This window comes from Schistocerca americana, chromosome 7 (assembly GCF_021461395.2).
Source record: "Schistocerca americana isolate TAMUIC-IGC-003095 chromosome 7, iqSchAmer2.1, whole genome shotgun sequence".
NCBI lineage: Eukaryota > Metazoa > Arthropoda > Insecta > Orthoptera > Acrididae > Schistocerca > Schistocerca americana.
In genome coordinates this window covers 312,720,817-312,735,001 of record NC_060125.1, presented here as the reverse complement: position 1 = coordinate 312,735,001, position 14,185 = coordinate 312,720,817, and the positions used below count along the sequence as shown (strand labels likewise).

At 40.7% G+C, this 14,185-nt stretch overlaps 1 protein-coding gene across 1 annotated transcript in view; it reads left to right on the top strand.

Annotated features, from left to right (window-relative positions):
- LOC124622065 (WD repeat-containing protein 81) overlaps positions 1-11,326 on the top strand; it is a 295,856-nt gene extending 284,530 nt beyond the window's left edge. Inside the window, exons 26-27 of the mRNA XM_047147637.1 lie at positions 82-341; positions 10,932-11,326. Coding sequence (XP_047003593.1) covers positions 82-341; positions 10,932-11,163 — 492 coding nt within the window. The 3' untranslated portion in view covers positions 11,164-11,326. The remainder of the gene's footprint in view (positions 1-81; positions 342-10,931) is intronic.
- The last annotated feature ends 2,859 nt before the right edge of the window (positions 11,327-14,185 follow it).

Sequence of the window (14,185 nt, the reverse complement as noted above, 5' to 3'; positions counted from 1 at the left end):
CTGTTGTCATCTGTAACATAAATGTCCTTAATGGGAGTTATAATAGTAGAATGCAAGTTAAACTATTTTCCATCTCTGCAGGTGTCACAGAGTGCAACAGGACTAATAAGATGCATTGCTGTTGGGCCTGAAGGCACATGGGTGGCTGTTGGACAGTCATCAGGATTCCTGTCTATGCTGGACATCCGCACAGGTGGCCTACTGGCCTCTTGGAAAGGTCATGACTCAGAGATACTGCAACTTATATCAGCAAATGGTGGCAACTCCATTGTTAGCTCTTCTCTGGACCAGGCAGTTTCTGTTTGGAGTGCTCTTGATGGCAGGTTCTGCTTTCCTATGAAGTGAGTATAAAGCAGTGTCTTTTATTTTTGTTTTTCTGGTCTTGCAACTTTTGTGCACTTTTGGGAGAGGTTTAATGGATTATTGGCATGAGCATATTTAGAGACAGACAGTACCGTATTTACTCGAATCTAAGCCGCACTTTTTTCCAGTTTTTGTAATCCAAAAAACCGCCTGCGGCTTAGAATCGAGTGCAAAGCAAGCGGAAGTTCTGAAAAATGTTGGTAGGTGCCGCCACAACTAACTTCTGCCGTCGAATATATGTATCGCTACACAGGCATGCTTTGTAGGCTCAAAGATAAATACTGGCGCCAAAACCTCTGCGTCAGTAAATAAATTTAAAAAAAAAGGTGGAAGACGAGCTTTTTTTTTCTCCGCCCCGAGTTTCGACCACTGCATTTTCATACATTATCCAACGAAGTAAATACAAATTCCGTATTGTTCATCTTCGAATGTAGTGGAATTTCAGTGTACTACGAAAATCCGACTGGCAAGACTGTTTGGGTTGTTTTTCAACACGGCCAACTCTACGTTCTGAATTTTTTCCTATCTGTGAGAAGAGATGGTTGCTAATAGTAACCTGATGAAATGTGAATCACAAGCAGTATTCTCTTCACCATTCAGCATAAGAATAATACGAATATAAACATTTTGCCATGTGTTCTTCCGTGTTTGTTGCTATCTCATTTAAATCCTGTCTGCCTAATAAACTACGAAACTAGAGTGAGACAACAGCAAACGCGGAAGAATACACTTATCGTGTCATGTTTATATTCGTATTATTCTTAGCCTAATAGTGATACAGTCAGAAATGAACCACGGCAACTGACTAGATTTTTAAATCTAAGATGACTCTAATTTCTGTGCAGAATTTGATGTACTAAAGAAGCGGCCGCAAAGATTTTCAAACGGTGAAAAATTTTCGCCTAACTCTCGTTCAGAACATGTTCTATCATACACAGCCTATTATTTGGTTCTTGTTGATCATTCTCAAAGAAAGCAGCAGTGTAAGTAACAAAAAATAGCAATCTCTTGACATTGCTTCGCTAATGAGACGATTCGCCTCTTTTTAGTTGTAAGCGGCGATAGCGCGCACAAAAGCAAGCCATGCCGCGAACGGCGACAGGCTGTAAACACGCACTATCAGAATGCGACAAACAATGCATGACACAGTACAGTGATGCATTTTCAGCTTAGAGTGACGTAAACACCTATAACAGAGAAAACGGCACTTATCAGATCAAACAAAATAAGCAATCGATTCAAACCAGACGAAGCATGTGGAAAAGGAACGGTACCTGTATAAATACGGACGGAGCGCATGACGCATAGCAATGGCTACCTGGTAAAGCTTACGACTCGAACCAAACCACTGTAGCTGTATCGTCATTCATTCAACCTAAATTGTGTCTCATATTACAATGGACCAACTTTGTTTCGATTTGGAGGTGCGGCCTAAAACTTTTCTCTCCCCTTGAATTTCGAGTCTCAAATTTCAGGTGCGGCTTAGATTCGGGAAATCTTTTTTTCCTTTGTTTTGAGTCTCATTTTTCAGGTGCGGCTTAGATTCGAGTGCGTCTTAGATTCGGGTAAATACGGTAGCTCATTTTATATATGTTAGAACAAGAAAGGTTTTATGCATAAATATGTTCAACCATTAATCGTAGAATTTTCTTCAAGTGGTTGTAGGAACCTGTAACAATGTTTAAACTTTTGGTTGCTGTAAGCCATTGTCAGTGAACCTTTGTTCTTTCTTGAACCAATGGAACAGTCAGTTAGTACATCATTTTACGCCACTGAAATTTTGATTCTACAGAGTTTGAATGTAGTTCATGTAGAACAAGGCATAGTCTATGCCGTAGCATCTTCCTTAATTTATTTTTATCTTGCATCATGACAATATAGCTCAGCTGTCTTGATCATGGTGTTGGAATAGCTTGTTAGCTGCAAAAAAAGTAACTACACAGATAAAACAGTTTTACTATAAACATAAAAGTAAGTTGAGAAGATTACTATTTATTGTTACTACACTGTTGATTAGCTGCCCATTGTTCATAAAAAGAGAAATTATGTTTTCAGAAGGCAGGTCACAGAAATCAAGTTCAGTTTGTAAATATGGCTGAAGCTCAAACTAATATCTGATAATTACACTGTGCACAGTCTAATTACATGCACCATGATTCTGATCATTTATCTCTCTGAGCAGTAATACAATGTTGTAATGTGGTGCTGTCTTGCTTGGTTTGTTTGGGATTTCATTAATAGTAAACAGAGACAGTCAATGGAACAATAAAAGTGCAAAGTTTCGGACTACTTTGTTTTACAGTTCCTCCCCTCAATCAGTAGAAATAGATGTTACCCTTTATAAGATCACTTCGTTGTCTGTTTGTCTGTCCATCTGTTAAGACCTCTTTTCTTAGAAATGGTTTGAGGTAGCAAGCTGAAATCTACACTCCTGGAAATGGAAAAAAGAACACATTGACACCGGTGTGTCAGACCCACCATACTTGCTCCGGACACTGCGAGAGGGCTGTACAAGCAATGATCACACGCACGGCACAGCGGACACACCAGGAACCGCGGTGTTGGCCGTCGAATGGCGCTAGCTGCGCAGCATTTGTGCACCGCCGCCGTCGGTGTCAGCCAGTTTGCCATGGCATACGGAGCTCCATCGCAGTCTTTAACACTGGTAGCATGCCGCGACAGCGTGGACGTGAACCGTATGTGCAGTTGACGGACTTTGAGCGAGGGCGTATAGTGGGCATGCGGGAGGCCGGGTGGACGTACCGCCGAATTGCTCAACACGTGGGGTGTGAGGTCTCCACAGTACATCGATGTTGTCGCCAGTGGTCGGCGGAAGGTGCACGTGCCCGTCGACCTGGGACCGGACCGCAGCGACGCACGGATGCACGCCAAGACCGTAGGATCCTACGCAGTGCCGTAGGGGACCGCACCGCCACTTCCCAGCAAATTAGGGACACTGTTGCTCCTGGGGTATCGGCGAGGACCATTCGCAACCGTCTCCATGAAGCTGGGCTACGGTCCCGCACACCGTTAGGCCGTCTTCCGCTCACGCCCCAACATCGTGCAGCCCAGCCTCCAGTGGTGTCGCGACAGGCGTGAATGGAGGGACGAATGGAGACGTGTCGTCTTCAGCGATGAGAGTCGCTTCTGCCTTGGTGCCAATGATGGTCGTATGCGTGTTTGGCGCCGTGCAGGTGAGCGCCACAATCAGGACTGCATACGACCGAGGCACACAGGGCCAACACCCGGCATCATGGTGTGGGGAGCGATCTCCTACACAGGCCGTACACCACTGGTGATCGTCGAGGGGACACTGAATAGTGCACGGTACATCCAAACCGTCATCGAACCCATCGTTCTACCATTCCTAGACCGGCAAGGGAACTTGCTGTTCCAACAGGACAATGCACGTCCGCATGTATGCCGTGCCACCCAACGTGCTCTAGAAGGTGTAAGTCAACTACCCTAGCCAGCAAGATCTCCGGATCTGTCCCCCATTGAGCATGTTTGGGACTGGATGAAGCGTCGTCTCACGCGGTCTGCACGTCCAGCACGAACGCTGGTCCAACTGAGGCGCCAGGTGGAAATGGCATGGCAAGCCGCTCCACAGGACTACATCCAGCATCTCTACTATCGTCGCCATGGGAGAATAGCAGCCTGCATTGCTGCAAAAGGTGGATATACACTGTACTAGTGCCGACATTGTGCATGCTCTGTTGCCTGTGTCTTTGTGCCTGTGGTTCTGTCAGTGTGATCATGTGATGTATTTGACCCCAGGAATGTGTCAATAAAGTTTCCCCTTCCTGGGACAATGAATTCACGGTGTTCTTATTTCAATTTCCAGGAGTGTATGTCAAATACTAAGGTCTATGGTCCCTTGGCAGTGTGAGAAAATTTAAGCTTCTATGTAGCTGTATTTGTGATCAGGCTCATCTGTCATCTGCTAACCATTGTGAAATGTATGGCAGAGGGTGCTTCCTATTGTACCAGTTATTAGGGTTTCTTCTCATTCCAGTCATGTAGTGAACATAGGAAGAATGATTTGATTAAATACGTCTGTGCATGCTGTAATTAGTCTAATCTTAACCTTGCAGTACCTACAGGAGCAATACATAGGGGGCTGTAGTATAGTCCTAGATTCGTCACTTAAAGCTCATTTTTGAAACTTCATAAGCAGGCTTTCTTGGGATAGTTTGCTTTTATCTTCAGACGTCTGCCAGTTCAGTCTCTTGAGCATCTCTGACATTTCTGTGGGTCAAACAAACATGTGACCATTCATGCTGCCTTCCTCTGTATACATTCAATATTCCGTGTTAATCATATTTAATACAGGGCCCACACACTTGAGAAATGTTGTAGGGTGTGTCCCATGAGTATTTTATAAGCAATCTCCTGTGTAGACTGAGTAACGTCCAGAGTACACCACTAATGAACCAAAACCTGCCATTTGATTTACCTATGATTGAGCCTATATAGTCTTTCCAACCCTACAAATTGTTAAACCAAGATATTTGTATCAGTAGATGATTTCCAGCTGTGACTCATTGATGTAGTCATAGGATACTAAATTTTTCCTTCTTTGTGAAGCACACAATCTTATGTTTATGAACATTTAAAGCAGTTTGCCAGTCTTTGCACCACTTTGCAATCTTCTAATGATCTAAATGATATTTATGAAGCTTTTTTCATAACTGCTTCATCTGCAAAATGTTTGAAGCTGCTACTGATATTTTAAACTTTTAGCCATAGTTCTTCTACATGCTGTTCTCTCTTTTTTCTTGTTTTCATTACCATTTGCACTTGAGTAATAACCATGCCTCATGGTCACAGATATTAGTTTCAATGTGGACAACCTCAAAGACATCAGGCCTATTTATTGCCATTATATCTTGTATATTTCCATAATGAGTAGGCTTCCAAACTTATCTGTTCTGGTTGTTCTGAGAGAAAGCATTTAGTAATATTTTGCAGGACATCTTGTCATGCCCACCCTTACAAAACTTTAATTTTCCCAGTTGATTATTGGATGATTAAGGTGTCCTCTGAGGATGACAATATGGTTGGGTAACATTCATATCAATTAACTTAGATGTTTCTAAAGTTTTTGGCAACATTAGAAGGTGAGTCTGGTAGTCAATAGAAGGATCAAGTTATATGTTTATGCCCTCCCTTAATAATTAGTCTAGCCCTAACAATATCACATGCAGCTTTGATTTCTATGTTGGTGGATGTGAGTTTCTTGTGTGCTGGGGCAAATAGACCATGTCCGTTTACCATTAGCCTATCATTTGATGTACACCTAAATTTTCCCCAAAAATCTCATTGCTATCAATTTTGGGTTTTAATCAGCCTTCTGTACTTAGTATTACATGAGCTCCACTGCTTTTTAGGGGCACTTCATACTTAGGTACTTTTTTTGGAATGATTCAGCAATTAATTGTAATGATTTTAATACTCGTAGTCTGTGGGGTGCCATTGCTTTGAACCTTACACTAATACTTTTTGGTCTCCTACAGCTTTCATTATTTGGGCTGGATGGAGATTTGTCTAGTCTAAAATAACCTTATGTGCTCCACACACAAAATCAACTATGTGTGTAGCAGCCTCCAGTGTGTAGTGCACACCTGCCTGATTTAGGGGAATCCTACAGTTCTCGACCCTGTAATCTAAGTCTTGGAAATTGTAGGATAGCTTTGATATCCACCCATCATTTATTTTAATCAGCATTAAGTCGAGCCCCCACTAATAATATAGAACCCCAAATCCATTATTCCCATGCATACACTTAGCTTTTAGTCATTTGTTGTCCAGAGTGCCGGTTCATGGCATCACATTAAAGTCTGAGATGACTTTTAAGCTTTGTAATTAATAAACAGTCACTTCAAATAATTTTGTGAATTTCTCTTCTATTTACAAACACTGTGGCATTGATGAACTAAATGACTTGTGAGTCAATGTTGGCACCTTCACTATACTTAGGAGTAGATTTCTCTGGCGGCAAATTAATTAAACCAACAAACACTTTTCCATTTTTTTATGACCAAGAGACAACATATTAACACAACCCAATTTCATTTACAGTAGATTTTCAAAAATTCCTCCATTGACACGTAAACAAAGGTTACACTGTCGGATCATGTTTTGTCTTACACGGGCAAAAACCCCAGGAGTATCCTGAATTGTTCCTGCTGCTGCTGCTGCTATTCGGGCAACCAGATCCTCTTCTGATGCAACAGGAGTTGCGTAAACAAGGTTGCACATCTCTAACCCACACAAAAAAGTCCAGAGGGGACATATCTGGGGATTGAGCAGGCCATGGTACAGGACCACCTCTGCCAATCCACATTTCTGGGAACCGTTGCTCCAGGAATCGACGCACACAATGACTGAAATGTGCCGGCGCCCCGTCATGTTGGAACCACATGCGTTGTCTTGTAGGGAGCGAGACGTCTTCCAGCAATTCTGGCAATGCTCTGGCCAGAAAATTGTAATAGTGCTTGCCATTTAATGGCCTAGGTAGCAGATACAGCCCATTTAAACAGCCCCCAACAACACCGACCCACACATTAACGAAGAATCGCACTTGATGAGCGCTAGTAACTGTGGCATGGGGGTATCTTCACTCCAAATATGCGAATTGTGCATGTTGAAGACTCCATCATGCGCGAATGTTGCTTCATCGGTTAACAACACAGAGGATGGACATGTAGGATGCATTTCACACTGTTCCAGATACCACTGCGAAAACTGTGCTCTGGGTGGATAATCAACTGGTTCCAGGTTGTGAACACGCTGTAAGTGAAATGGACGTAACAATTGCTCGTGAATGACTGTTCTTACATTCGTCGGATTCATCCCCATGTTACGTGCAATTGCACGAGTGCTGATTGAAGGATCCCGCTCCACATGCTGCAAGGCAGCTTCCTCAAATTGCATCGTTCTTACTGTGGGATGGCATCCCTGTCCAGGTAATCTACTAAATGACCCGGTCTCACGCAGACATTGGTACACAGCAGCAAATGTCGTATGATGCGGGATACGGCGATTGGGATATTGTTGTTGATAAACCCGCTGTGCAGCTCGTCTGTTGTGGTGTGCTATGTAGTACACACCAACCATATAAGTGTACTCACTCCAGGTGTATCGGTCCATTAGTAAACAGAGACATTGCACTACTACACTGGTGGACAGCAGTTGCCTACAACTGAAGATCGTAATACGCCTTCTAACAACTGAAGAGCATAATAAGGCCTCCACCAGTTTAAATCATCCTCATAGGAAAAAATGACATTAGGGGAAAATATTTGTTTTGATGTCCCCTACAACCTCCCAGAGTTTGTCGGTTTAAATGCTTTTCAACCTGTATGCAAAAACTTTGCTGTGAATTTAAGCATACCTGCTGAATCTCACCACAGCTACCTCCCCTGCAAGTGCTGCTTCCAAACACACTGTCTCAGTATGTATTGTTTCCGATTCTTTTTTGGTGCACAGACATAATGTTCTGTGGAAGTGTTCTTCATAACATTCTACCATAATATTCTAAATTTCCAAGTCTGATAGATATGTTTTATGAGACTATTCTGATGAATTCCTTCTCAGGGTGTATAAAAGATCACAAGCTTTGCCACCAACTTGGCACTTGCTGTGATGCAAATTTTACACTTACTTCTCTTACAAGCAGTATCTTCTTCCAATAAAATATATTCTTCAGTTGTGATCAGGCAAGGTCTACATTGTCAATACAGTTAATAATATATTGTTACACATCACCATGAATCTCTTCCTGAACCAATAGTGCTATGTTATCACTTTAACACTTATCACATACCACCTAAGTGTGGGCTGTTTATCTGCATCGGCCATTTCCCATCTCCAAGAGTATTGTTATAAATAGTGAAAGACTTATCATCAGCTTAGTGTTTTTTATGTTCTGTGTATGCTGAACTGATATCATTCCACTGGCCCTGATGACATGAAGAGCTAAATACTTTCTTACCTAATTTTTATTAGTTTTCCAGTACATTTATTAACTAAGTCTGATGAAATTGAGGGCATAGATTACAACCCATATATAGGATGATGCTATTGTTGGCATTATGGCTAAGCACCATATAGAACTGGGGGATCTGCCCATGGAAGAGTGTACAGTAAAACTCTCAGCTCATCTTTATGGACATCCACAGAAATTTTCTCATGAGGGGGAAAGATCTTAAAATTGCCAGTTTTAATATAACTGATTCAGTGAGTCTGAAAATGTGTCATGTCCGAAGAACTAGATTAGACAAGACTTACTGAAAGGATGTGAGTCACAGTAGTTATTCAGAAACGAAGAGACTTACACTGGATACAGTAGCATCAAAACCTACATAAAACCAGTCTTTGGACTAAAGACCACAACAACAACAACAACAACAACAACAACAAGCTAAAACATAAATGACTGATAGTTACCTAATTAGTGTGTTGAATTTGATTGCTTTGATACCTAAGCAGTAAACATGTTTCAGTAGTATATCCAAAGTACATATTTTTATGTTATTGATATGAATGTAGGTGTCATATGATTGAATCAAGGTATCCAGTGAGTTATGAAATAAAACTAGAAAACATATTCACCAAAAAAGTTATTCACATGCCCATCATATTAGCTTAAAACTGCAAAATTAAAATTCTGAAACAGGAAGGGACAAAGCAAAACACTTGAGAAAATTCTGTTAAATATCAAAAAAGATTGCCATATTTATTCACATAAAAGTGGAGAAACAGTGAAATACATAAAAAAAATGGCATATTCAACTTTGATGTGAAACTTCACACCTGATCATGTTAATGGATTAATTGCATTAGTGTCATGTTTTCTGTTTTTTAATGTTGACTGCTATAATTAAAGTTGAACAGAATGTGTTTTGAAAGCTGCATTTCTTGGGTTGGTTAAGTAAAGAACACCCCATGGCCAGTGTATGTCTAGATGAATGCGAAAATCTCCCAAAACCCCACTCAGATGGAATAGTAGAAGAGACTTTTAACAGCCTATGAGTGAACCAAGTCAGTCCTCGCCACTCCAGTTTGTCATAATATCACACAGCCTTGCCAACTGGGCTGCAGGTTTTTTGCTCTGTGAGTGTGTGTTGGTGTTGCATCCTATAAAGTTTGAGAACATCTTAATCCCTGGAGAGGACATCTTCTCAGCTTGAAAGTTCACAGTTTTCTTTCTTCTCTTCCAGTGATCTACTTTTTGTTTCCCTTTTCCAACTGATACATTTGGGCTCGTATATTTAGTATAGGTGTACCACACCTTCTTGGTTGTTTTCTTCAGAGTCCACTACAATATCTCTGCCATGTAAAAGAGAATGTAGACTTAGCAAGCTATTAGGGGTCTTTTTTATCCACAGTCAAATGGTAAACTATTGTTACACTGCTACCATGTGTACAGGATGGGCATATGGGCAGACGGTGGGCGTTATGAAATGAATAGAACAAAATTTAGACAAAGGCTATTTATTGGCGGAAGCATGTTAAAAAGGGGTCACATGGGCCTAGGGAGGTGAGGGTGAGCCAGAGCGTAGAGTTTGGCAGGCCATAGTTTGCAAAGCTAACGAAAGTTGTTGTCTGCCAAAACTTAGTCCACAGTGCTGCAGCACCGGGAGAAGCGGGAAGGTCTACACTGCTACAGGGCGCGCGTCCGACTTGCTAGTGAGCTAGAATACAAGAGAGCGGGCCCGGAGACAGGCGGCCAGGTATATTCGCCGCACCACATGGCTTCCTCCACCCTGATTGGACAGGATCAAGAAAACCTGGCAGGCGGCATGGAATTTTCCAGAGCGTTGCCTGCTAAGCGACGCCTCGGGCAGCATTACCTTGTAAGCACATGAGAGAGGTGCGTGATCAAGGTGCCCTTCCTCGGTGCTGACTTCCTGTTACCAGACTGTGGGATGAAAGAATTTACAGGCAGCTAACACTGCTGGCCGTGGCTTGGCCGCAATGGAAAAATGAAGTTACCATTTGAAAGCTCATATAATAAATTAAAATCCCCTACTGTCTGGCACATCCTTTACACATGTTTATTATGTACTGCAAATCTGTGCATCAGGGTGTTGCATCAGTTACTTTTTGTAACTTTATAAGGGTTGTACATGGAAGTGACAGAGAAATGATCAGACAATATTTCAGCACAGTTCTATGAAGTGTCCACTCTTACCACACTTTGTGTATGCGTACGATATCTATGTATCTCTCTCTCTCTCTCTCTCTCTCTCTCTCTCTCTCTCTCTCTCTCTCTCTTTCTCTTTCAACAAATAATATGAACTTGGAAACTAAAACAGCATTGATTTCCTTTTATTAAATTACATTAATGTCACCATTTTCTTTTTATTACATTATATTTATCAGTAATGAAGTAATTTGTAAGATGAAAAGTGATTTGCCATTTATGTTTCGGTAGGTTTTTGATCTTAGGATTTCTGCTGTTGCTGTCATTATTGTTGCTTTATGTGTTCATATTTTATATCAAAATTGTTTCTTGTTATACAGTTTTTGTTTACTACCTGCTAAAATGATTTTTGCTGCAGAGGGCCTACAGAACCTGTTCACTGTCTTATGAGCTATGGATCGGAACTGATATCAGGGACCACAGCTAGCCGAATAGGAGTCCATTCTGCTGTTGATATGGATGCCTCATACACGTCAACTCGCCTGCGATCCGATACCTTCAAAGGTGTTCTTACGTCCATGGCTGTCCTTCCTCTCAACAGGCTGCTGCTCCTTGGCGCTGACTCAGGGAACATAACACTGCTCTGTTGAACTGTATGTCAGCAATATGGAAACGAAAAACATTTCTTTGGATCTCATTTACAGAAACTTCAATTAATAATATGATTGTAAACATTCCATTGCATATCGAAGCACACACAAAATAATAATTATTATTATTATTATTTGTCCAAATACAAGCTTAGGATGAGAATGTGCAGCTATTAATTTCCATTGTCTTCATCACTAAAAGTTTGTAAAGGGTTTTTTTGTACTAATATAGTATTCATAGCATAACGGCAGAAAGTTTGAAAGATACGAAAAACCAGTTACATGACTGCTGAGTGATTATTGTAGGACTGCATTTCCAGCAGCTGTGTAAGTTTGTTCCTGTGTAAACTAGTTGTCAGTTATATCTGATTTAAAATGAAAGCACAGCCCCAGTATTTATTTTAAGTGTTATTAATCATGCTTTAGTATTATTTTGATAACCAAAGAGGCTTAAAAGCTGCATGGGAGTGGAGTTAAAACTACGAGGGTAAGTCAATTATTATCTGCAAAGTAATTATAAAATTTTATTGTAATCAAATGAGAAACTTACAAGAACATAATTTTTCGACACAGTCTCCTTGTGTTTCAATGCACTTGGTCCATCATTGTACATGCTTCCTGATGCCATCATAAAAGAAGGTTCTCGGTTGAGCTGTGAGCCAGGAATGCACCACTTCTTTCACTGCTTTGTCCGAGGCAAATTGATGGCCCCTTAATGCCTGTTTGAGTCGACCAAACAAGTGATAATCAGAAGGGGTAAGACTGGGACTATATGGAGGATGATCCAGTACTTCAAATTTGAGTTTCTGGAGCTTTTCAGCAGTGTGGGCAGCAGTATGTGGACAGGCATTGTCGTGGAACAACACAACACCTTTTGACAGCAACCCTCAGCCTTTGCTTTGAATTGCAGGCTTTATCCTGGTAGTAAGCATCTCACTGTGATGTACACTGTTTATTGTTGTGACCCTTTCCCCATAATGTTCCAGTACAGGACCTTTTGTGTCCCAAACACCGTAAGCATCAGTTTTCCTGCGGACGGTTGGGTCTTGAACTTTTTCTTACATGGCGAATTTGAATGTTTCCATTACATACTCTGCCATTTACTCTCCGGCTCATAATGATGGATCCATGCTTTGTCACCAGTAATGATCCTGTCTAAGAAGTAGTCCCCTTTGTTACCACAGAGATCCAAATGTTTTTGGCAGATGTCCAAGCACATTTGTTTATGCAACTGTGCGAGTTGTTTTGGGACCCATCTTGTACAAACTTTATGAAACCCAAGTCCATTGTGGATGATTTTGTAGGCAGAACCGTGACTAATTTGCAGACAGTGTGCTACTTTGACAATAGTTAATCATCTGTCTAAGAGAATCATTTCATGTGAATGCTCAAAGGTTTCTTCATTTCTGGTGGTAAATGGTTGTCTGGCTCCTTCATCGTGCATAACACTTGTGCGACCATTTCAGAATTTGCCAATCCATTCATAGACACTCCGTTGTGGCAAAACACTGTTCCTGTACTGTACCAAAAGTCTTCGATGAATTTCGGCCCCTGATATGCCTTCTGACCACAAAAAACGGATCACTGAATGTTGCTCTTCTTTGGTGCAAATAGACAGCAGAGCAGTCATGATTAACAGCATGGCAGCGATAACGAAACTAACCTAGCAGTTTGAAAATTGCAAAGACATACAACAAATAAACAAAGCATGCATCATCAACATAAAATGACAGTACTGCCAGAATAAACAAAAATATAACTTATATATAATTGACTTACCCTCGTAGTTATGTGCAATGAAGCTTGTACAAATTTCAGTTAAAAATAAGTTTGGCATGAAGAAAAGCCATTATTTAGTGGATAAATATTATGTGAGACTAACTGGATATTTTACCCCCAAATAGGAACTCATTTGCTCACATTTTCTTAAGCAGGTGTATTGTTTCCTGTATCAGTTTTGTTCTGGTGCACTTACTCTGGCTTCTGTGAAGAAATATTCCCTACAACTCATCAAAAATGACCCATTTATTTCATATAATTGTTTAATATTGTAAGTTGTACTTTCAGTGCCATTACTGTGTTATTCTAAAAGAGGAAGATAAAGAAAGGAGATACTTCATGTCCCACAATGAATATGTGTATCTGCTTGTAAACTATGCTCTCTATGATTAACTTACAATATGATACATTTCAGATGTTCTACATGACGCAGTAGCCACTCTTCCTTTTTTATTAAATGTACATGTGTCTTTTGCCCATCTACAGTTCGATTTGAAAGATGTCATATTGAGTCTTAATCTGAGGTGTAGACATTAATTTGGCTTCTTATTGTGTAGTGTGCACATCAGCATTCAGAAACACTCAAAGAAAGAAGGCACACAGTGCCAAATCATAAGATGTCTGAGGGTGTTTTGTGGTGCAAATGTGCGAAAACTACTGGTCAGGGTATCTCTCACATAACAAATACATTATTGTTTTTGCATTTCCCACATTGACTTTGATTTTCCTCTGGCTCATAAAAATATATCACTCGTGGTGGTGATATTTTCAACAGAGTGATGATTGGATTGACATCTGGAGAACTGAACTAATGTCCCTTGTCAGATTCTGTATGATACATTCCTTATGTGCAATGTCCCACTCATTTTTCTCTATGATTTCCATACCTGTGATGTGTTTTAATCATAACAATATGTCTTTCCATTATGTTGCACTCCATCATTATTTATCTTAAATTAAGCATGTGACATTTATGCAATGTTCAGTACCACACACACACACACACACACACACACACACACACAGATGTATACTGGTAATCTCCCTCCATATGCCGAGTCGAGTCAGGCAAGAATGTAATTCAATCAACATATATATTCCTTCTTCATTCTTTTCCAAGAATGAGACATTTGTAGCATCAATGATCTGACCATGAACTGATTTATCACTCATTCTGCCACAAAGAAACTGATCATGTAGCAAATCAAAATGAAACATAGCATTCAACAGTGGCTACTATAGC